At 40.2% G+C, this 23,670-nt stretch overlaps 1 protein-coding gene across 1 annotated transcript in view; it reads left to right on the forward strand.

Moving 5' to 3' along the window:
• Nucleotides 1-21,366, forward strand: part of ADAMTSL3 (ADAMTS like 3) — a gene marked incomplete at its 5' end in the record, with an annotated part of 171,025 nt that extends 149,659 nt beyond the window's left edge. The window contains 8 exons of the mRNA XM_082290374.1: nucleotides 10,184-10,366; nucleotides 12,363-12,482; nucleotides 13,245-13,457; nucleotides 15,734-15,917; nucleotides 18,238-18,442; nucleotides 19,327-19,436; nucleotides 19,995-20,209; nucleotides 20,740-21,366. Of these exons, the coding sequence (XP_082146500.1) occupies nucleotides 10,184-10,366; nucleotides 12,363-12,482; nucleotides 13,245-13,457; nucleotides 15,734-15,917; nucleotides 18,238-18,442; nucleotides 19,327-19,436; nucleotides 19,995-20,209; nucleotides 20,740-20,849 (1,340 nt within the window). The 3' untranslated portion in view covers nucleotides 20,850-21,366. The remainder of the gene's footprint in view (nucleotides 1-10,183; nucleotides 10,367-12,362; nucleotides 12,483-13,244; nucleotides 13,458-15,733; nucleotides 15,918-18,237; nucleotides 18,443-19,326; nucleotides 19,437-19,994; nucleotides 20,210-20,739) is intronic.
• Between the last annotated feature and the right edge of the window lie 2,304 nt (nucleotides 21,367-23,670).

A 23,670-nucleotide genomic window follows, 5' to 3' on the forward strand; every position in this document is an offset into this window, starting at 1 on the left:
TAGCTCAACATCTGTGGAGGAGGAATAACGTTAATCAGAATTAACATGCATTAAGCAGTTCACTGCTTCATTTTATTTTCTAGCCCTTTGTTGGAAAGGTAGATATTTTCTTTTTAATCGTACCATTGCTATCTGTGAAGCTTAAAGTGTAAGATTTCAGTCACAGCAGCAATATTCTGTCAAGCATTTAATAAGCTGAGCTCAGCCTTTTGTGAAGATGATGTGTGAAAGTGCAAATAACCACGAACCTTGCAAGTGAGTGCAAAGAGCAACCTCAGAGCAGCCAGTTTGCTGTTCACATTTATGTGCTGGGAAATGCACATCAGAGGGTGTTGATACTGAAGCAGGGTAGTGATAGAAATATATATATATGCAAATAGCTCTGCATACAATAGTGGCGCCAGGCTGACATATATTAGGACATGTGGCTCTGCTATTCAGCGTTGTACCAAGGCTAATTCTTTGATGAAGTAATATTTTCCAGCTATAGTTTGGCAACTCCATGTATAACTGACCTACATCTCAAATTCAGCAGAGAGTTCATGTCACACTGTTAATATTAATATTGTTAGGATGGGTAAGCAGTTAGCAATTTAAATATAAATTAATATTTTCACATGGGACTGTAGATTTCCAAATGCTTTAGAATTGTATATATTGGTGAGCCAAACTTTAGTTATGCTGAGACACCAGTGTTGACTTAGAAAATGATTTATCTAATTGCTTTATTTCCCATCATTGCCTAGGAAGTAAGTATTACTGTTTGTGAATAAAATAGAGCTTGCTTGTCTTAAAATGTCACTAAGTCTAGAAGCAGAAAAACTTTTGCAATGATGTAAGCAGAGTTTTCCTGTTCTCCTCTCCTTAATGGAAAGTAATAAAATACTGACTTCAGAAGACTGAATTTAATAGCACCTTATGCTGATACGTCTGTCTGGTAGGTGGGACCCAGAAATGTGTCCATTTGCAGTGTAGGAGGATGAGAACTTCATTGTGAATGCTGGTAAAACATGATGTGAATGATCAGGCTGCAGAAGTAATGATAAGAGAGCCCTTCTTGTAAAGTCAGGGAGACCTTGGCTGGATCTGCAGCACCTCTTCCTTGCTGCCCTTCCTCCTGACTGCTCAGCAGAGGATGTGCTTGCCCTGGGAGTTTGTGTGCCCATGAAGCATCAGTGGATAAGTCTGGCAGGAGCTTATTCAGGATCCTTCTCCACAGACACTATTTACGCAGATTTTTCACTGGTTTCACATCTGGTCTTTGGGACTCCTGCTAGCCCACAAAATAGTTCTCCACCAGAAGAACCATCTAATGAATAAAGTGTCCGTGTGTGTGAAGGGTGTTAATGCCATGTCAGTAGCAGAATTCTTAAATTACTTTTAAATTTCTTGGTTGCAGTGACCTCTGAGGGGTCTTTTTTCTGTAGAATGAATAAACTAAAAGATGTTTTTAAAGTGGTTCAATCTGTAGTTTCTTCTGCAAAGAAGCTGACCTACCGAAGATGTAAAGTTTAATATTCTGTGTAGCGTTGGCCTTTTGGGTACAAGTTTTTTTCTTTTTCATTGTTCCTGATTTGGTTCTTTTATCCTTTTGAAAGCCTTTCTCTCACACTCCAAAAAGCATATTGAGATTGAAAAAGGGCTTTGACTGCTGAAGATCAGTATATCCTAATAAACAGAGGAGAATCAAAGAACAGACTAAGAAAAGTTAGCTGAACTGCTCAAACTGATGGTATCTCTTTCTTTTCTCTTTTTAGTTCATAACAAGAATATTTTTCCACTAATTATAATAAACTCACTTTTATAGCTCCCACACGAGCATACGTTAGAAGATATTCATACATTCTGGATAGATTCATATTCCATTCTTACAGCCAAGGGCTTTTCAATCAACACACATGGTATAAATATCAATACTGATTGCTCCAAATTGCTCTTGGATAACATTTATTGTATTTGCAGAAAAAACCGTCTTGTGATTATTGCTAAAATAAACTAAAACTGTCAGACTACATTTATTGTAAAAACTTCCATAGTTCTTAAGGTAAAATAGAGGGAAAAGTGGGAATACGAATAAAATGTGCGTTGTCTGCCCCTTGCTGGTGAGAGCAGGGAAGTGACTCACACTGAGCTGAGGTTGTTTACACTTCTCTTTGCAGCTCTGAACTATCTTGGCACGCAGGCCTTGAAAAGTAGAATCTGCACCTTCATCCAAATTCTGCATTCCTATGAATACATTTTGGCTCTCTAATAATAACATACTGATAAAAAATTGTGAGAAAGACACAAAGCCTGTTGTATCTTTTTGCACAGAAGTTTCACAAAGGTGGACCAAGTACTTGCTGTCAGTGCTGGAACTTGAAACAGGTCCAGAAAAATCAAGATTTTGATTTTCCATCTGTTGCTTCATTTACCCACAGTATTCTAAATGTAACTGTGATGCTGTTCTTTGTCTTCTATGCTTAACCCCTTTAGAAGACAGCAGTGAAGAAATACAGAAGTTTAATACATGGGATTTTGGCTCTGCTGTGTTCTAAAGGATATTAGTAATAGATTTCAAAAGTTTAAAGGAGTAAGTACAGATTTATTTTATGAGGAAGGAATGACAGTATTTATAATTAGCATAATAGAAGGAACATCTTCTGCTCTTACGCTTTTTACAGTGAGTGCATCTTCATTAGAGTTTTTGCTTGGATCAGGCTTAAGCAGAAAGGACTGAAAGATGTTCAAAAGCTTAATTGTGCTTTGCTTTGTGTCTTGTAACAGTCTGAGAACCCGAAAACTGAGTCCCTTTGCATACAGATAAGCTGAAGGGTGTGCCTGGGGACTGTACCTGATACTTTGCCAATACTAAAGAGCAGTCTGTCCGGGGGTCCAGGCAAGAGTGACCACGTAGCCCAAAGCAACCCTCATCCAAACACACATTGGGTGTCTTTTGGGACCTTGCTACCTACTGTGTCTCTGTAAAAAACACAATTCTGAAGCCCTCTACTCCTTTCTGATGTAGATGGAGCATAGGGGAGGAAATCCATAAATTGAAATTGTTTACAGCACTGGTTTTTTTTTCCCTCACAGCTTTGCTAATTTGAAAAGAAATTTCCTTTAAATTCCTGATTCAGGAAGGGTTAAGATGGATTGTGTTAGAGGAAGGCAAAACTTCAAATACTTCTTACTTCAGTTTGCAATAAGCTGTTGAGAAGTTGCCTAGGCAAAGTTTAACGAATTCTAATTATGAAAAGGAAGAGGTTACCTCACTGGTTAGCACCTGCATGAATGACTGAGAGGAACAAGTGGTTAAATTCGTAGTAAAGAGAGAGTAGGGTGCCCCAAAGGCTGCTCTGGGATTTGTGATGCTCAGCATTTTTATAAAAGTTCTCGACAGTTGACTAAAACTGTGAAGAATGAAGATTTGTAAAGGTTAATGTGTCTAAAACTCTCTGGGAAGAGTCGCAGCAGGAACACACAAGTAACATTTAAAAGCTAGATGAGCTCAAAGGGTGTTCCAAGTTGGTATTTGCAGAATAAATGTACATATAGGACAAATAGCCTTAAAGTCAGACAAAGGCATGTGGCTGTCCCTGAAGGACTGCCACTCAGAGAGAGGTCTGTGCAGTCATGGTGCTCAGTTCCATGCAACACCAGCCATTGTTGCCTCTTGCTGGTGAGTTTTGGGTGTTGTCCAGACCAAAACTAATGGCAGAGGAATAGACAAAATAATAAAAAATACAAATTGGCCATTTTTTAAAGCTGTGGTGAATCCTGTTTGCGACTTGCTCATCTCATGTCAAAATTGGTAAGAGCTAGAAGAGGTGGAGGAAGCAGCAGTGGAGGAAGCAGGCATGATCTAAAGGCTGCTTCTGGTCCTGGAAGGTAGGAAGGTATATTGAGGAAGGGTTATTCCATAAGTGCCATCACTTTTGTACTCTGCCTCCACATCTCCAGGTGCCCATAACTGGACACAAAGTGCAGAGTTAAGTGGACTTGAGGTCTAACTAATGATAGAGCAATTCTTGGATAGTGCTTTAATTTCTGATAAAATTCTATTTTCCAGGTCCATGTGTATGTATCTACTTTATGGTGATACATGTCTGGGTCCTACGTGCTGCAGCACCATTACTGAGTAAAGTGAAAGTGTCATTACACCAGCTGGGCAAACCAGTCTCTGCTAACAGTGCTGAATTGTGGAAGTGCCCTAACACACACCAACCGAGCCTTTGTTGGGGGTCGGCTGCAGAATTCAGCCTTGCAGTCATTAGTTGCTAAATAGAGTTGCCTTATTTTAAATGCCTGATTTTGAAAAATATTAGCCTTAAACTTCTGCAGCTGGAAAAAAGATTAAGTTCTCTTTGACAGCCAGAGAGCTGAACAGAATCCGACAGAGCCGTAGCAAGAGTGGGGTGGGAAGGGGTCTTGCTTTGGGAACCCCTCTAAGGAGGTCGCCAGATGTTGGTAAGAACACCTAAATCCTGCCAGATGCTGCTACCACCTAGGAAGAGGGGCTTGCTGCATGGCTGGCAGGAAGCAGGAGAGGTAAAGCTTTGAAAGATTGAGAGGGAAGGGGCAGTGCCAGAGGGCAGCTGGGGGATCCCACCGAGTGCCAAAATGTCTCACGCTGGTGCTCTCGTCAGGGCTGCTACTCCTGGTGAAGCTGGCAAGATTAGGACGGGTAATTTCAGTAGCAGCAGGTTTAGGCTTTTAGGGTTCACGAGAAGTTGATTGCCCAAGCATAATTCAGGTGAATATAAAGGCAGTTTGAGAATTCTGCTGGAGAAAATAGGAAGGTGCACCAGTGGAAGCAATTGCTTTGCAGGTTATGCTCAGTGCACTGGAGGTGTTAGTGGGTGTAGGGTAAACTGTAATTAGATGACATTCATTGTGTATATACAGTTGACCCAGAATTGTTTCCTCTGAAAGTTGACATGAAAATTCAGCCTCTGAAATAAGGTAAACTTTTAGTGAAGTGCAGCAAAATGTGCTTTGTGCCAGCACAGTTCTGCCTTGCTCATGAATGGGAAATTCAGAATACTTTATGAGATTCTACATAGCTGGGGGAAAAATTTCTGAAGACATATCCAATGTTTTAGAGCAAGTAGTTAGTAGGCCAAGGTTTTTATGGTGTGTAATATTTCACAGGGCTTTCAAGGTTGGAGGAAATTTGTTTTTGAACACTGAATATTTTAAGGGCACCCTATAGTGCAGATTCCTTTTTTTCTCTTTTTTTTAAACACGTGTTTTGCAGTCCCATCCGGAGCTAGAGTTTTTTTCCATAACATTTGCTGTCCCAGGGCCACTCATGGTGGAAAATGACTTTTTTCATGGAACATTGAGTATTGTAGAGCTGCTCTAGTGCTAGTGGAAAATAACCTGTGTTTGAGGTCAGAAAAATAGATTAAACTAATTTTAAAGTTTTATAGCCACTTAGGTCTATAGGAGAACTTTTTAAGAGGATTTAGATCCGTTGCAAGAGTAAGATTTGCATTTTCAAGGTATTTCTAAGACTAAGGCGGCCTGAGTTCAGGAATGCATCTTTGTTCATGAAGGACAATTACAGCCATCCTGAATTTTAAGTATGTGTTTAATTGCATTCCCTGATAGGGATGGATTTAGTCTCATGCCTAAGTGATTTCCTGACTTGGAGCTGTAGGATATAATTGTCTGATTCTGCTGCTGTCTGGACCCAGTGATAGGTCTCCCATTTGAATCCCTGGGATCTTTACTGCACTTGGGGATTCTGAACCTTTGGCAGTTTGGGGGAGTTGGTGCCTTTGGGCTCATCCCCAGCTGCATCTGTGTGGAGATGGGGTAGGAAGGAAACAAAGGTGGCTACAGGCCATCTCTTCCCACTTCCTCCTTCCCCTTTTCGTGCTGTCTGGGGATCAAACCAGGAATTATTCAGCTTGAAAGTTTTCTTGCTACAATTCTGTAATGAAAAAAGGCTCTTGTAGAGAGAGGGGAAGTTATTTTTGTCCATTTAAAGTCCCTGTGTAAATCAACCTTTAAGTAAGTGAGAGTCAAGCATCTGCAGTAAAATTCAACCTTGTGCACAAGACAAAATCCTCCATGAAGTCCTACAAATATGTCCCAAAGCTTAAGAGTAATTTCAGCTCCTCTAAGGGAAGAAAAAAAAAAAAAACAACAAAGCAACAACTTGGCTTTGACTTATTTTTGCTTAATTTCATTTCTACTTGGATAAGAAAGCTACTTAAAATTCTTAGGTTTTTATTTACATGAGTTCTAAAGGGTAAAACAGAGGTTTTAGGCCTTAACTACTTGCCTAGGGAAAAAAAAGAGCTTTTTCTTGATTTTGGTGGTATGCTTGAGCTCTGTCCTGCAGTTTCAATGTAGAAAAATTGGTGCAACTGCAAGAGCCTTGTCATAAGAGGAATGTGGGAATTGTGTACTTTGCCTCCTCTCCCAAGAGCTCCTAGATGAGACTCAGCTCAGTGTACAGTGCTGCATACCGTAGGGAAGGGAAATCTTATCTTGGGAGCAGTAAATATGGAGTCTAATTTCTGAAGCACTGAAAATCTGCACGATGGAAGCTTTTGCACCTGAAATGTGCTAATGCTGACTGCTTGCTGGGGTTGTGAGGGGTTATGAGATGGAGTTTTATGCCAGGTACTGTTAAGCAAAAAGGCAAATGCACACCTAAAACTAGTTTTTCCAAGTGTCCTCTAACAGTAAGAGTTTCTACTGATAGGAATTCCAGAAATGAAAATATAAACAAGAACTCTGTCTCTCATGAGACATCCAGCAGAAAAGGATTTCTCACTGGCCATATGAACATACAGATAAAGTGCAGATGTCCAGAAGAACTTGAAATGCATGTGCTGCTTTGCCTGAGAATGTGAAGGAGCTGGACTATAGGCATGTCTTTTTCTCCAGCTTTATTTCTTTAATCTCTTTCTAGGGTGTTTGTTAGGAGATATGATAGCTTCGTATCACATTTTTGCCCTCCAGTTTTGGGTCCCCCTGAAAGGCAGCGTTAGAGGCCCCTGATTTCTAGCACAGAGCTGTGTCCTGACTGCAGACTGTGTGGAGTCCTTCTCCCTTTGTGCCCTACTCCCACCTGTAATAGGTCCCTGAACTCTTCTCTAAAGCAATCTTGCTTTTTTCCTTAGCCTAGAACTCAGTCTGAGCATTTGCCTTAGTGCTCTTGAGAGCAACCTAACCAAAAGCCTATGAAAATGTCAGAGCAGGAGCTTGATTACAAACACCAGTTGCTCTTAAGCAGATAGTCTGATATTGCCCAGTCTCACTCTCAGATAGTGAATTGGTTTCCATGAAATACAAAGGCTGGGCAAAGGAATGGAACCAAGAAATGCAAAGGGTCCTCAAAATGGTCGTGAAGGGGCCAGCTCAGAGGGGCTCAGCACACAGTTCACATAACAATTATTAACTCCTAGATAAAAATCCTGCTTCTCGATAGTTTGGGGTAAAACACAGTGCAGGAGTGTTGTGATTATTCCCACTGCTGTTTCCAGCTCAAAGATCACCTTTATGGATGCACCCTGAGGGTATCCATGTAACACCAGCTGCTGGAGAGCAGCACTGTGTGGTGCCTGTGTGTAGAGCATTGGTGGTGTTTTTGATGTGATGTATTTACCTGATTGTTTTCCATGGATTCCCCCCTCACACACTCTTTATCTGTAAGTGCCAGCACCCCTAAGATGGCTTGGGTGGATTCCTGGTGCATGACAGCTGGACTGGCTGCTGGCCTGTCATGCAGGGCTCTGTCTGCACTTCTCCTCAGACCTACAATTTATGTTTGTGTGCTCGCATTATTCACTTGAGTAATGGTCTGATTTACTTGTGTGTGTGGTATTACTCACTTGTTTCCCCTAAAGAGAAACAAATACAGCTCTTTGGAGAAAGAAAGAGGAATCATTTGCTATAACTTGAGTTTAAGGTGTGACAGATACCCAGTTTTGAACTTAAAATGAGTGGCAAAGCTATTCTGCAGATGTCTTCTGCAAACTGAACTCCAGTTCACATTTTAAAAGGCTCTACATGTCTCATTCAGAGACACACGTAGAAGAGTAGAGACAGGGCAATTTTTCTGGGATAGCCCTAGGATATAAACCGTTTGGAAGAAAAATATTGGACTTTAGTTAGATCCTGGGAATGAGCTACATCTCAAAATGCTGTCATGAGAGCAGAGGGAGGACTATCATGAGGTGATACTGGGCTGATGTTTGATAGGGGCTCAGGTTAAAAGTTTAAATTTGAACCATTCCAAACGGTTTTGTGTTTTGTGGAATTGGAATTTAAACCTTTTTACTTCAGTCTCATCTCAGCTGTGCTGCTTCTGGCTTCTTTTTGGCTCTAAGTGGCCTACTGGGTTTTGGTGCCAGTGAGGGTAGTCTGGCTGCAAACCTCTAGGCCTTAGAGTGAACGGCTCAGATCCTCACACCACCTCCTCAGCCCATCTGCAGAGTAAGTATATATGCCTGAATGGCTGTGGAAAGTACACTGTAAAGGAAAAATATGTCTGAGAATGATACACTTTAGCCAAAAATCTGGGTAAAATGGAAAAAAGACCCTTAAAACAAGACCTCATCCTAATTCCAGAAGGATTCTTTGAAGTGGCATAAAGCTTCTTCTAGAAACTCGAAAAACAACCTGGTTTTTGGACCCCTGTGCACTCTGCAGATCTTGTTTTGTGCAGCTTTATTCAGTGAAACACAATTCTACATGAGTTTAAAAGCACAGAACAGCTGCTAAATTGTCTAGAATAAAATCTGTGATTATGCAGAGAGTTTCTCTCCACTGCCTTTCTAGACAAAATGGCGGGGGGAGCTTTTTCCTTCAGTGAAATAGCAGGTTCCAAAAACGATGTCTGGTTCCTATTACAGCAAAGGAAAAACTTGAGGTGTGCATTGGAAGTGCTAAGCCAGTGATTGAAATGTTGAAGTTGTTCCTAAAGGCCATTCCACATCATGAAGACATCATCTGTAAAATAATCCTGCACAATGATCTGTGAGGAGAGGAGACTGAATTAGACTGAGTTCAGTATGGCTGGAGCTTCCAAATGTCCCACATTCGGGTCGGCTTCTGTGGCAGAACCTGGTTGGGTCAGTGAGCACTGACTTGTTTATCTAGCAAGAAAAAGGGTTCAGGTGAAAGATTTTTTTCATCTCTGACTTGTCCCATCCCTGCACCTTTGTGCACGTCTGTGGCTGCTCACTGTGCCACATATGCCAACTTACCCAGTGACTTCTCCAGGATTCTGGAACTTGGAAAGGGCATTTCTGCTGCAGCAGCTCAACCAGAGCACAAGCAACGAGGTGTCTGATTTGCCAGTTTGCAAAATACCTTTTTAAAGGCAAGTGTTTGAGGAAAATAAAACAGTAGAAGTCTTCCCACTGGTAGTGTGCCAGTGGAAATATAATTTCATTAAAAATACGTGTTCAAAATAATTTCTTGATTAAAATTTAAAATGACAAGTTATCTGCAAGCGCTGAGGCTCTCAGAGTTCAAGCACTATAGCAGGAATGATGATAGACCTTTGGCTTCTGTACCACAGTAACTGAGATTGCTTAACAATTTTCATTATTAATAATGAAAGGGAACTTTCTGTTCCCTTCCCTTCATGCTCTGTCATTACAAGTTGCAGATCACATCTGCAACTTGGAGAACTTGTCACAAGTATTTTGGCATAAATTTGCAACATGTATTTTCTAATCTATTCTTTTTTCTTCAAGAGAAATAGTGTTGCCCAAATTTTTTTTTTTTAATTAAAAAATTAATCTTCCTTCCTCCCTTCTGTCCTTCCTTCCTTGTGGGAGGCAGGTTGAATGAAGAGGTACTGTGCAGATCTTTCCATCAACTGGTCCTGACTTGGTTTAGTGGTCTCACATCTTTCAGCAGTGAGACATGTGAGCACATTGCTTTTGTAGGACTGGTAGCAGTCTGTAAAGCTGCCTTTGAGCTGGGCTTGCAGTACTTAACCTTTAACCTTTATTCTTAGTGGGGTGCTGAATTATTAATAGGGCTCACAACTGAAAGGTTTTCTTGTGAGTGTAAAAACTGCTTGTTTTACTGCAGTGTTGTAGCTTTGGTTTTCACTCTTTGTGAAATGAGAAAGGAACTCAGGATTCTTGGATGCTACGGTAGCAGTTAGCAATATAAACCCTATGGCTTCTCTCTCACAAGAAATGTTTTAATTATTTTCATTTTAAAGGTGTTCCCAAACCAAACGTAACATGGTTGAAGAAGAAAGAGGTTTTACAAATCAATTCTTTCTTGGTTTTGAATGGCTCTTTATTTCTGAGGAATGTTTCCTATGGAGATGCAGGAACATACACTTGCAGAGCAGCTAATGCTCTTGGAAAAGCTGAGGCTGCATCTGTTCTCCACATAACTGGTAAGTGCTAAATGGGAATTCCTTACTGATAACAACAGTCAGCCACTTTATAATCAAAGTTTAACAATAAAATAGTTGGAGGGATATTTAACACTTTATTAGAAATTTGGAATTTTTGATTGCATCTGACGCCCTGGGATCCGTTCTCTGTTTTGTGTTTCTTGTAATGTGGATCTGTGTACAGATGGTTTGACTTGTGACTTCAAGTTTGTTCCATCTTCTTGCTTCCAGGCAACAAATAATCACCCTAAAACTAGCTGACACATTAGGAACTAAATCCACTGTCATGTTACTGTGTGCCCAGTGCTTCTAACTAGAGACACAGGGCAGGTGTGAGTATTCAGAAAATCTGCAGGGAAATGCAGGAAAATGAAGGCAAAGGCTGGTTTGGGGGTTTGGTGTTTGTTTTTCTTATATATAGAGGCCAATAAAATGTAGGGAATTGGAAAAGAAAAAATTCTGATTATGACCTGCTAACATTCAGAATAGAAAATATAAAGAAAAAACTCCACATAAATACCTCTATTGCAAGTAGGGTAATAATGTAATTCTGTAAATACAATCGTGCCTTGCACATCACCACAGTCAATGGATCATTTGGCTCTAGAGATGAGCTGTCTCACCAGTTTGCTGTGCAAAGTGCAGCCCAACTCCCTATGACCAGTCCTGCCACAAAGATCCCTTCCTTGGGCACACACCCAGGGCAGGTTGGGGATGTTTGGGCCTGTTGGCCGAGGAGGACATTCCAAGGACATAATGGGAGTCTCTGTGTGAGCATGAGTGTAGACCGAAGCTGCCTTCCTGGTTACAGTTTTCCTGGAGTACATCAAAACTTCGGATGTTCCAGAGAGGAATATTATTATAATGACGTGACTGGAAGATTGCTCACAAGAGTCTAAATTTTGTTTCTATTCCTGGTCATGTGACATAAGTTTAAATAAATCTGGAGTGGATAGGAGAGGGCCAAATTCCGCAAGTTTTTGGCTGTGCAAGAATGCAGTGAAATGGGAGGACTTCTGCTGTCAGGACTTGCAGATTGCCCTGGCTCAGTGTTGTCTGAAACATCCCATCAGTTTTTTGGCTTGGCTACAGCACTTGCTGCCTGACCAGGGGCAGTCCAGCAGTAGCACAAAGTCTGGGCAGCCTTTCCAATAAAGCTTCCTAAGGGCTGACAAGGCAACCAGTCCTTGGCCTGTGGAACTGGCCTCACTGTGGTTTTGTGGAGACTTTTTTGTCCTGGTGTTTGCAGACAGGCAGGAGGCTTTGTACAGAAACTGCACACTGAGGAGAAATGTTGAGCCAATGTAAAATGACCCAGAGAAGCTAGAATATAGTAAAAGATTTAAACCCTTGTGGAGGGAGAGTCATAGATGTTATGTACATTCATTAAAGCAGAAATGTTGACTAAGTGGTAAGAATTGTGTGTTACTGACAGATTGCCCACATTTTTGGCAGTTATTCTGCCAGCATATGATAAAAAGGAGGAGTTGCTATAGTGATGGGCATTTGACTCTGCATTCATTATGCTATCTCTATGCATAATGAGATTTTAAAAGTTGTTCTTCTTTTTTCTATTGTAACACTTTGTCATAATTCCATCTAATGGAACAGAGGAATTGGCTGGATTCCACTGAGTTATTTTTCTTAAAATTTTTGTATGCAATGAACTAATAAATAACACTGTCATGAGAAACAGGAAATACATCCTGTAAATCTTGTTTTCACACTAAGTGTTACAGGCCTGTTTTTCTAATAAATTCAATAAATTTGATTAATTTAGAAACTTGCATAAACATAAATAATTTCTGTTTCCCTGTACATATACCTGCAGTTTATTTGTTAGTTTAATTGCATAAATGAAGTTGATCCTAAAGAACTCCAAACTGCTACTATCCTTCTGCTTCATAACTAGCATGCTGGATATTTTGATATGAAATTGTTTTTGGCATCATGATTTAACTCTTGCTAAGAAGAGATCTTATGCATTGTGTTACAGAACAAAGGCTTACAGAGAATAACACTCAAGTATTGAAGGGAAGCAGAAGAAAGCGTGTCCTGATGGCATCTGTGATTGGCACAAATGTCAGTGTGGTACCTGGAGATCCACTAAGAATAGGTGTGTTGCCTTTTCTGCTTTTTCATTAATCTTTTTTTTTTTTTTTAATGTAGGAGGGCCCATGGAAAAAGTGAATGCAATTCCCAAGAGTCCAGGTTTGGTGACCCCCTGGATTTCCTAACTCTGGGTCAGCCCTCAGTTACCAGGGAGGAAGCCTTAGACTAAGACAATCATAATTTTTTTCAGCTTTTCGAAAAACCCCTTCCCTTAAGCCGTTGTGAGGTGACTCACCCTGACACTAAAGCCACTAATCACTCTTTGAGCTTCACTTGAAAAAATGGAAGGGATTCAGCTGGGCCCTAGAATGTTTGTTCTTTTTTCCCATCTAAATGAATGCCTTTGCTTCCATCCCTGCCCATGCCTGTGGAGTGAAAACGCAGCAATTTCATCTGATGTGTTTGTGACTCCTTTCCCAAACAGAGAGAAATTCTTTAATTACAGACCTTTCTGGGTATTGTAGAGTCTGGGATGAAATCTTCATTCCATTTAAATCATTGCTGCCCCCTTCCACCTTGTCCATATAGAACTTACTGAAAGGGAAATTATGAAGTGTGGTAAGTGCACATGAGCTTGTAGAGCTCATACCCCTCAAGGGGCTGTCAGGATTTTGGGCCATAGCTTGGACTTCAGTGAATTTATGCATATTCTTGTTTTTATTTAGAATGGTAATGTCCTTCATGTAGAATCACACACTCACACATACTTGTTCACAAACATTTCAGTGTGTTGAGAAAAACCTGCTAAAATGCTGTTGATTTTTAGGTTGCCCGGTGCTGCCCAGTCACAGAAATACAGTCCAGTGGCTCTTTGGAGATAGCCCAATTGAGGAACTTAAGACCTTGGAATACCAAACACTGGTTGGGGGTCGTATCCTAGAGGTGAACACCAACTCTGGTCAATTTGCTGGACGATTCCAATGTCGGACTTCAGCTAGTGCAAAACTAATGTCAGTTTGGGTAAATGTCAAGAAGGAAGGTTTGTTGAAAATTATATGACAAATTCTTGAATTTTAAAATATCTTCTTTCACTCTGTAAAGACTTTTCCTGATAACTAACCTGCTTTTCTGTGTTGAAAGTAATTCAGAAATATATGTTTGGCTTTACATGTGGGAATGGTTTATTTAAGTCAATAGACAATGTCCATACTCAGAGTTGGATAGGGCAATTAATGTGTATCCAAATTTCATGTGGGGGCTCTGATTGCTTGCCTGTGTATCTGAGAAGCTGAGAGAATGTGTTTTTCTGCTTAAACAGTTTTAAATCAGACAGGTTTTACCAACTTGCCCTTCAACAAACTTCTCCATGATAGCCCACCAAACTGAAACAAAACTGAATTTGAGGTCATCTTTGGAAATATCTTCATTATAATAAAAGTAATTTTAATGTAATTGTCATATTCCAGCATCATTACAATTAATATGGCAGTGATCTTACTGCAGACACCCTTAATCACATCAATGTGCTAGAGCACACAGCACACTCATAGATTTCCACGTGAAATTCTCAAAAATCTCTTGTAAAGTTCTCTAGTGTAATGCACTTGCAGAAAACCACATTTCTATCAGTAGGTTATGAAATGTTCAACTGAATTTCCAAATTGATGGATTTGAAAAGAACCCCACATATGCACCAGCAGGACAATCAGCTGTATCTGCAAACATTTTATCAAGTTTTAAACATTTTAAGTGTTTAGAAAATAATTATGTTCTCTTTTTTAAAACCCAATTGTAAGTAGGAACTCAGATTTAAACCAAGCATCTGTTGACACTGTAAGCTTTTCTGTCTGTTTTATCTCTTCACCTAGCAGTTTGATTTGGCTTATGACTGATGGGCAAGGGACACAAGCAGTAGGATCAGATCCCCTGTGCTGTGTGTGAGGGTGTTCTCAGTGACTGTTCATGGGTGAGGATGGTTCTGGAATGCCTGGGGTTATGGGGGAAGTTACATTTGCAAAGGAATCTTACTGAGACATATCCATGATCAAAACATTTATTTTTAAAATCAAATGTAAATCAGAAAATATCCTAATAGAATTTTTCAAAAACTAGGTCCAGCCTTAGATCCTAATTTAGATCTCCTTACAGTTAGAATTTCTGCCACTTATTGAACTTTCCACCTACAGTCTTCAGCTGGACTGCCTTTTGGTTGCCCAATCCCCTCTCCAGTCAGGTTGGGCAGTATTTTGGGGAGATTCCATTTCCTACCTCTGAGCTGTAACTCTGATTGACACTTATGTAAATGTTTCATCAGGGCCATGCCCATGCATTTGTGAGGCTGTGAAACCTCCCTTGGTGGTTTTTGCACAGTAGGCATTTCAAGGGCACTTCTGAGCAGTGTCATCCTAGTTAAACAAACAATACAGTCTCTCCATCATAGCTGCAGTCAGTAAATTTAACTATTTCTACTTTGAAAAAGGCCCTTTTGTATTATTTTAAGAAATCCAGAAGTAATAAGGAAACATTGAAAAACAATAAGTTAAAGAATTCATTATGTGCTGCAAGAGTGAGCCTGTGGACACAGCTGGTAGCTATCAATTATTCTTGGTTATTATAGAAAAACCTGACTCCTTCTGTGATCACATAAAAATCTGTCAACATTGCATAGTACTTCATCTTTTACCAAGTGACAAAAAAAAAATTGTGGAGGAAGGGGTAAGTGTGGAATTTTGACTAAATATAAAGGTAGTAATTGTTAGAGGTGATCGGTTTTTAATATAAAACGCTCTTTAAAACAAATTCCTTTTTCATCTTGCCAGGTGCCTCAGTGGCAAATTATTTTTACATTAAATACTTCTCTGTAGTTTAGGACAGGATTTTCTTAAATCCTGAAATTACGTGAGGTGTCTGGAGTAAGATGAGTTTTCTTCAGGACAAACTTGCTGTGGAACAGCAGGAAACCTAGAGAGCCTGATTTACAATTTCCTCTTTTTAATGCTTATTGTATAAAAATGTTATGAAAGCTTTAAAGGAGGCTCATCAGTTCCTACTGTGAGCCAGGTTCTGCCCTTCATGTGCTGATCTCATTTGCCTTCTAGAGAGCTTCATGGGTAAGGGCTGAACTTGAGGGGAAGCTGAGTAGAACTAAATTCTACTTTGGCTCATGGTCCCTTTTCACAGTGCTGAAATATTTGCTTTTCTACAGAGGATGTGGTATCTATCCAGCCTGCAGAGAGTGCTGCCAAATCAATCAAAATGTGACACAGTTACAATGTACAGTGCCTCTCTCACACTGCTTGCAATTGTATTTCTTAGATTTCACCTGGGAATATGCTGAGTGGAGTCCTTGCTCTGCTACCTGTGGGCATTCAGGAACCCGCTCCAGGAGCCTGCAGTGCCTGAACGCAGAGAAACAGAAAGTAAATGAGTCACAATGCAGAGAGCTGCAAAAGCCAGTGATTATTTACCAGCCCTGCAACACAGAGGACTGTCCTGCCAGGTAAACTCCCTTCTGCTCTGTTTCCATGTGCTCTTTGTGTATTAAAATGCACTCACCACCTCCTGAAATTGTTTCTGTGTTCATGCGTGTCTCCATGCTGCTGCAGCAAGTCTGGCTGCTACCACACCACACCTCAAAAGCTGAACTGGAGATCTCTCTGAGACACTGGGATGCGCAGTTTTGTGGAATCTGTGCCGCCCTAGAGGGAAAGCTTGTTGTGTTTAGAGTGGCCAGAGTAACTCTGTGTTCACCTGCTCTCCTTTGTGCCAGCAGAGCTCTGAGGAAGGTGTTTTCTGTGGAATGCCTCATTTATCTCTAATGCCCCTCACCACAGTGCTCCTGGCATGTCCTCCCCAGCCAATTTTCTCACTGATTCAACAGGGGATCATGGGGCTGAAGGTATTCACATCACAGACAAGTATATCACAGCATCTGATTCTGTGACCAAAACCATACTTCTAGGCTACTTGAGTTGCACTGAGCATTCCAGCTCAACAGGGTGTTTCTCCAGGTGTTCAGCAGGAAAACCCACAGGATCCTCTAAACAGGTGCTTTTTGTTGCTTTAAAGAATTGGTCATCACTATCAGCAAAAGTCTGTGAGGGATGCACACACGTTGGAGTTGTCCCTCACAGGAAAATGTTGGCAGGGAAGTGTTAAGACCTTAGCTGACATTGCGAGAGTGTATCTTGCCAGTATGTTCTAAATTCTGTTCTGAATGCAGAAAACATAGCAACAGATATGCATCAGGAGAAGTTGTTTATACTTCATTGTTAGCAGCCAAAACCCAGATTGTCTTAAATCGTGAGACTGAACTCCAGCCAGCCCAGAGAAAGCAAACATTTTGCCAGTAGAAAAATACTGAAATCAAACTAATAGTTTGAAACACAGCTTTGGTTGCAGGTTTCCCTCTTAAGCTCCAGCCATTTGGAACAGATGTCAGGAGGGTACAAGGGGTCCTGGGGCTCCTCTGAGCAAGGTCATGCCTTTCAGTGGATTGCAGGGCATGACTGAATAATCTGATTATCACTGGCCCTGGAGTATTCACAACATAAACAAATCAGTTATTTCATATGGCTAAAGGGAATGGGAACGGAATTGTCTTTTTAAATGCTTTGATTTGTTCTGCTTTAAATTTGGCTTTATGTAATTGCCAATGGGAGGCAATTGTGTGTATACAAATGCAATTAACTCTGCCTTTAGCCATACGTGAGTGCTAACAAATAAACTGGTTTTCTTTCATGAAATATTCCATGCTTTCTATACAGGAAGAGCATCCCAGATGCCTGGAAAATAGCCCTGTGTCAGGCCCTTGGTGCCTCTAACCTCTCTCCTTCCCTGTGATTACAGACCTGGGAGAGAAATGCGAAGTGTCCACACTTCCCTTCCCATTTTCCCACTTACTGATTTCTGCACAACCTTCTCATCTCAAGGCAGCTCTTTAGAAAGTATCCATAGAATTATAAAGGCTTAAATATGCAGTCAGTGGCATGGGCCCCTAATTGTTTGGAGCATTTTGCATGTGTTTAATCACCTCTCTCCATCACAGTGGAGGGATACAGTCAAACAAATACAAGGGCTTGGGTATGTATTTAACTTGAGCTTTGCTATGCATGCACTGCACCAAATGTTTACAAAAGTACTTGAGCTTTAACAGTGAGAAAAACACAAGGGTGCAGACTGTAAAAGATTAATCTTCCTTGGGTGGATATAAGCTGTTTGAGTGTAAGGAAATGAAATAATTGCTGAAGAAAATAGGATTTTTTTCCTGTTATCACTGTTGTGGTACACATAAAGTCCATTTTATATCTCTAGCCTAGATTTATGCAAAGAGCAAGTCAAGTTGATTGTATTACCATGTGCTTCCTCCCCAGTATTGTTCCTAGCTGCTAAGACAGACTAAATATCTGCAACTTCTAACCAACAAATAACATATTCTGCTTGAGCCGTTATCTGGTGAGATCTTGATGTAATAAATTTGGATGAGTTACGGCAGCTGTCACTTTGGTACCAACTAAATTGGTACCAACCATTTTATAAGCAATGGAGAAGTTCAATGTCCTTCCTCCTGGAATGTCACATCCAGCAGGGTCCATAGGGCTCACCTAGTAACAGCTTCTGGTAACAGATCTGTTAGCAGATCTGCTGCCATCAGTTAACCACGTTTAGAAGACCTTGCTCAAGTGAGGAAGCTGATTCTAGCTGTTCTCACACCTAAAACTTGCAAGGATGGGTTCTTTTGCATTTTCTTTGCAAACAATTGCTGCCAACTACCAGCAGGGCTGCAGTAATGGCTATAAATTTGTCTGTGCATCCTGCAGGTGGGTAGCTGGGCCGTGGTCTGAGTGCTCTGCATCTTGTGGCGGTGGATTTCGCCATCGGCAGCTGTGGTGTCACCAAGTCAAAGCCAACGGCAGCGTGCTGGCCCTGCTGCCAGGGGCCTGCACACAGAGGGACAGGCCTGTGGGAAGGAGACCCTGCACAGGGCACTCTTGTCCCCTGGGGCCAACGCAGGCAAAGGCACAGGTAAGTTACAGCATTTGTCTGGAATCTCCTTGTGTTATCAAAGTGGGACAGTGTCATCGCGCCACTGGCTGAACATCCGTCGTCCTGTGGCTGAACATCTGTCCTCTTACACAAGGGAGGAGCTTTGTGTGTGTAATTACCTTTCAGAGCAGTCAATTAGAAATCCTGTTTTGTAAGGTTTTTTCATTTTATACTGTCTGAGCAACATTTGTTTGTTGAAGACACGACCTGAAACCAGAGTAGTAACTTCAGTGTGTTTTATAAGCTAAGCCACTATGATGTATTTCATTTTCCAAGCTAGTTTATTGCTTTTGTTGCAGTCCTATAAGAACACAGTTTGCATAGTTGTACTTGTGAAGTCCCTAAAATCGATACGTGAATGTGCTTCAACAGCAGTTGCCAGTGTTTAATGCACAGAACTCTGTTTTCCTATATTTTCTGTTTCTTCCTTCATGCAGTAAACTTGTGCTCATATTGATATGATTTATATAATTATTAACGCAGTATTTACTGTTCCGTGTGCAAAGTAATTAATTATAATTGCTATTGCTGCATTCACAATACGGGTTTTAGCAAGACAAGTTTGTAATGGTCAGCTACAAAAGAAGGCTGAAGCAGTAGGGATGTGGCATGATGAGAGCAGACAGTGGATTTAGCTTTAGGAACAGGCAGGAAAATCAGTGTCTTGGCAAAATTGCACAGAGAGAACCAAAAATATGTAGGTCTTATCCAAATCGAGGTGTGACAGGGCTGAAGAAGAAGGCAAAATGCAAAAAATTATGGCTGGGCTGTGTAGCTGGGTAACTGCCTAGGAGGGTAATTCTGTTGTTACTAACTTGGCTGTTTCTTTTTCTCTCTCCTCACCCTTTACTCTCAATTTTCAGTGTTCTGGTCGCTGTGTAGGCCGCCCTGCAGGTTCACAGCACCGTCAGTTTATATGTCAGCTTCGGAACGGATCCTTCGTGCCAAACTCCTCTTGTGATGAAAGAAAGAGGTAAACAGTTAGAAGAAGTTACAAGTTAGATTCTTTAGATGATCAAATTAAGGTACAGGATTGTTACTGCAGTACAAATAGGCAAATTCTTTTGTGTCAAACAAAGGAAAGGAGGTAGAGACAGTCATCCCTTTGTGGACACTGGATGATTTCAGGAACCCAGGAGAGGTCATGCCTGAAGAATTCAGAGCATCCAGTATGCAGTGTTTCAGGGTCAGCTAAGTTTTCCTAAAGATAAAATACCTTTTCTATTCCAGGGTTAAGAAATTGGTTTAAAGAAACTCACGTTTCCTCATGAGCAGGAAGGCATGATGAGGAGCACAAAATTAAATAAAAGGAAATCAACTTAAATATAGAAAAAACACTGAACAGGTTACCCAGAAAGTTGTGGAGTCCCCACCTTTGGAGATATTCAAAATACAAGCAGAGACAATCTTGAGGATCCTGGTCTAGTTGGCTGTGCTGTCAGCTGGGGTGGGGGCTGATTTGTTCTGTAGTTCTAGGAATAAGGGTTTAGCACAAAAGCAAACATTTAACTCCACTTATTTCCCTGCACAGCCCTCCTGTCAGAAGGAACTGTTCCTCAGAGCTGTGTGATGTGTACTGGCGGACAGGCCCCTGGAGGCCCTGCAGTGTGGGCTGTGGGAGCGGGTTCCAGTCCAGGAGAGTGTCCTGCATACACAGGCAGAGCAACAAACCCGTGGCTGAGCATTTCTGCGAAGGGAGGAAGAGACCAGTGACCTGGCAACACTGCAATGTCACATCCTGTGGCAGTATGTAAATGTTTATTTAAATATGAGCATAGTAATAGTTTGTAGCAGTTATATTAGAAAGTGACTCACAGTTGTACACTATTGATTCTGCAAGCATTTGATTGTACATCAAAGGTAAAACTATCCTCTCCGAGGAGCACTTCGTAATCCTGGGGTTTCTTTTCTCTAAGTAGGCCAGTTTGATATTAAAGCCTCAAAAGCACTTTTAGAAACAGGATATTTAGGAAGTTTTTTGCAAACTTCCCTACATGACTGTGCCAGTTGTGACTCAAACGTCTCTGAGCGAGCTGTTAATGCCTCCTAGACGGGGTAGTGTTCTGAAACAGACAATGAGTAAATGAAGGCAGTGAGATCACACCTCTTACTCGTGACCTTGTTTAGCTTTCAATCCACTGCTGCCAGAAATGCACACAATTACACCATTACAAAGCTAGCAGGAATCTGTCTGTTGTTTACAATTACTATGGCAAGTTCTGGTTCTTCTCTTTTGCTCATTATAAAGCCTTGTAATGTTTAAATATATTTTTCAGAAGGAGAATGCAAGGATACAACTCACTACTGTACATTTGTAAAGCAACTAAAGTTATGCTTGATAGACACCTACAAACAAAGATGTTGTCAATCATGTCAAGAATTGTAAGTCCTCTATGGCAAGTTCATGATGCTGCAGTGAAGAGATGAGAAGAGAGGTTCATTAAACTAACTTGCTCGAAATATATCCTTGTAAATGAGACACTAGTTGTGACAGTTAAATGGCAACATGGGGCAAATGAAAACACAGTGTTGTGGCTTGATGTGCTGGATAAGGTATTGTTTCTGGGAGCTTTCATTTTTCATTCTTTGCCATGGAACTTCAAATGTTTTAAACATGTCTGGATTAGCAAGATCATATCATGGCATATCATCTGTAAAATTTTGCTGGCCATCATTTTATAATTTTATCAGTGAAAAAATCATTACCTAAAAGCAGCAAATAGTCCTTAATTTATGAGGAAGAGTCACAAAAATACTTCAAATATTTTTTTGAAATGCAGCAACTATTGACTCACAGGTTTTGGTTTGTTTTTTTTTCATCATACTTAACACTATTTTTAAATTTATAGAAGCTGTGGCTTGTAGCTGTAAAATTTTGGCAACAGCTTCATTTTCATTATCAGCTTGAGCTTAAGGGTTGATCTCACAGGATATGCTTTACAGATACTAGCTCTCAGATGGATACACAGAAGTACATTGAATTTTTACTGCTTGTATTTATGTGTATGCAGTAGGACACTATAGATCCTAGTACAATTTTCAAAGCAGCAATAGATCTCCTTTGAATAAATGAGGTGTCATTTTTTATTGTTTCTATTCCGATTCCAGTCTCTGAAGAACAATCAAAGTTCTGGCATGATTATACTTTTGTAGTGATATTAAATTAGACAGAAGCTTCCTTGTCAGAGCTGTGAACAAACATTTGTGAGCACTGTTCTCTTGCACATCAAGTCAAATGAGGAGCCAGTAATTGGTCAAAATGGCTGTCAGATTTCTTGTCTTGAATAATCATTCTCTTTTTCTCCATTAATGGGGAAAAATGTCCACAGAAGAATTATTAATTGTGAAGATAGACAAGTGCAAGAAATCTATTTTGAGCATTTTTCCATCTAGATGAGTTTTTCATGATGACCATTGACCATCTGAGTAATTTGCAAGTTGATAAATTCTTCTTATGATATTGCTGGGTAAATTATCTTCCATATTGCAGATTGTCTGACTAGGGCTTTAAGCAGAGAGGACCCCATGGGAGGCAGAAAATAGATGATTTTTTTCTTTTGTAGTTTCCAAACTACTGCTCATATTAGAGGCCTGAATGCTTACTTTGACTTGGCTCTTGTGTTCCATCTCTGACCTGTGTGACAGGCAGAGGGCTGGGAGTGCTGTGGGGGCAGCTCAGACGCAGCATCCTGCACAGAGGGTTTGCATCACTGAGAATTAGGGTAGCACTACTGTATAGAAAATGTTTAGGGTGGACTATCGTGTCCAAGGCTGACTACAAGGAGAGGATATTCCTGATCATTACCTTTTTAATCAGCAATGGGTCTTGATTGTTTAAGCAGTTTTTTAAATTAAACATTTGTAAGATACTTTTGTAGATATTTATTGTCTGATTTAAAAGTGCAATATTTTTTTTTGTACAGTGTTTAATAAAGATTTTTGGACATATATTTTTTCTTATTACCAAAATTTCTTATTCATGTTTTCCCTCTATATTTAAAGTTTTCAAATGTTAACACATAGCATTTTTTGGTTGTGTTAACTTTGGTTAAATATGCATGCTATCCAGAAGCAGTGCTGTAAATGTTTGTGATTGCAATTGGCATGACATTCCTCTGTAGATTATTTTATTGCTTCTCCAGTAACTGAAGATTTTAGCTCTCTTGAACGTAGTTTTGATATTTCTGAAATAAAGTATAGTTTGATTATTCAACACTGTGATTACCCTGACATTGTTTATTACCATGATTTGCTTAGTAACTGTGCTTTCATTCCTTATTTTTTTCAACATACTTTGTCCGTAATTCTGGGACTTTTTTCAAAGCTTTGGATTAGTCCTTAATTTTTAACAGTTTATCAGTCATATTGTCAGCTTCACTGCAGTCTGCTTTGCACTGCTATTAAGAGACAACATAGAAGTAACCTGACTGAAAAAGTGGGAAGGTAATTTGCCAAAATCCAAATGTGTCAGCTCTGATTCACTGAAATCTAGAATCAGGATTCCATAAAAGGTGGAATAAAATTGCATTTCTTTGCTGGGCCTTACCAAGAAGAGTTCATTTAGATCTGACAGAACAGCTCCATGCTTTATATTTAGTGAGTGATGGGAATAGCTTCATGAAAAAGTTGTTTCAGAATATCCAATATGTGTAAATAGCCCATAGAAAGAAGAGTCTAAGAAATAGTATGAACAATAAAAAGACTTAAAAGTTTTTTATTAAATAGAAAATAAATGTCTAGCAATGGAATGGCGGTGTTTCAGAGTTATCCTAGATGGCAATATTGGCAAAGGTTTAATTTTCCTTTTGCATTCCTTTTGTGCAGTCTTTAAAAAAAGCAAAGGCTCTGTACAGCAGTGCTCTGGAGCCTGCTGCTGGATGGCAGAGTGCACAGAAAGCACTCTCAGAATAGCAACTGAATCCACGAATGGCTTTTCTGCTTTTACATCTTGGTTTAGCATGACATCATAAAATGCTTTTTTAACAGCAGTTATTTGGGAAAAATATTCATTTTCCAGCCGTCTCTTCATTTGGTCTGCATTTCAGTAATTTGTTGCTTATGAAAAGGTTGACATCAGGTACTGAACAGTGTCTGAAGGTTTATAATAACATTTGATGCTTTTCCTGGAAGCACAATCAGTGTGTTGGGGCTTTTTCAATTGCGAAGTAATAAAGGCTTCTCTCTTTCACTATTAAACTTAGGGGAAA

This window comes from Coloeus monedula, assembly GCF_965178545.1.
Source record: "Coloeus monedula genome assembly, chromosome: 14".
NCBI lineage: Eukaryota > Metazoa > Chordata > Aves > Passeriformes > Corvidae > Coloeus > Coloeus monedula.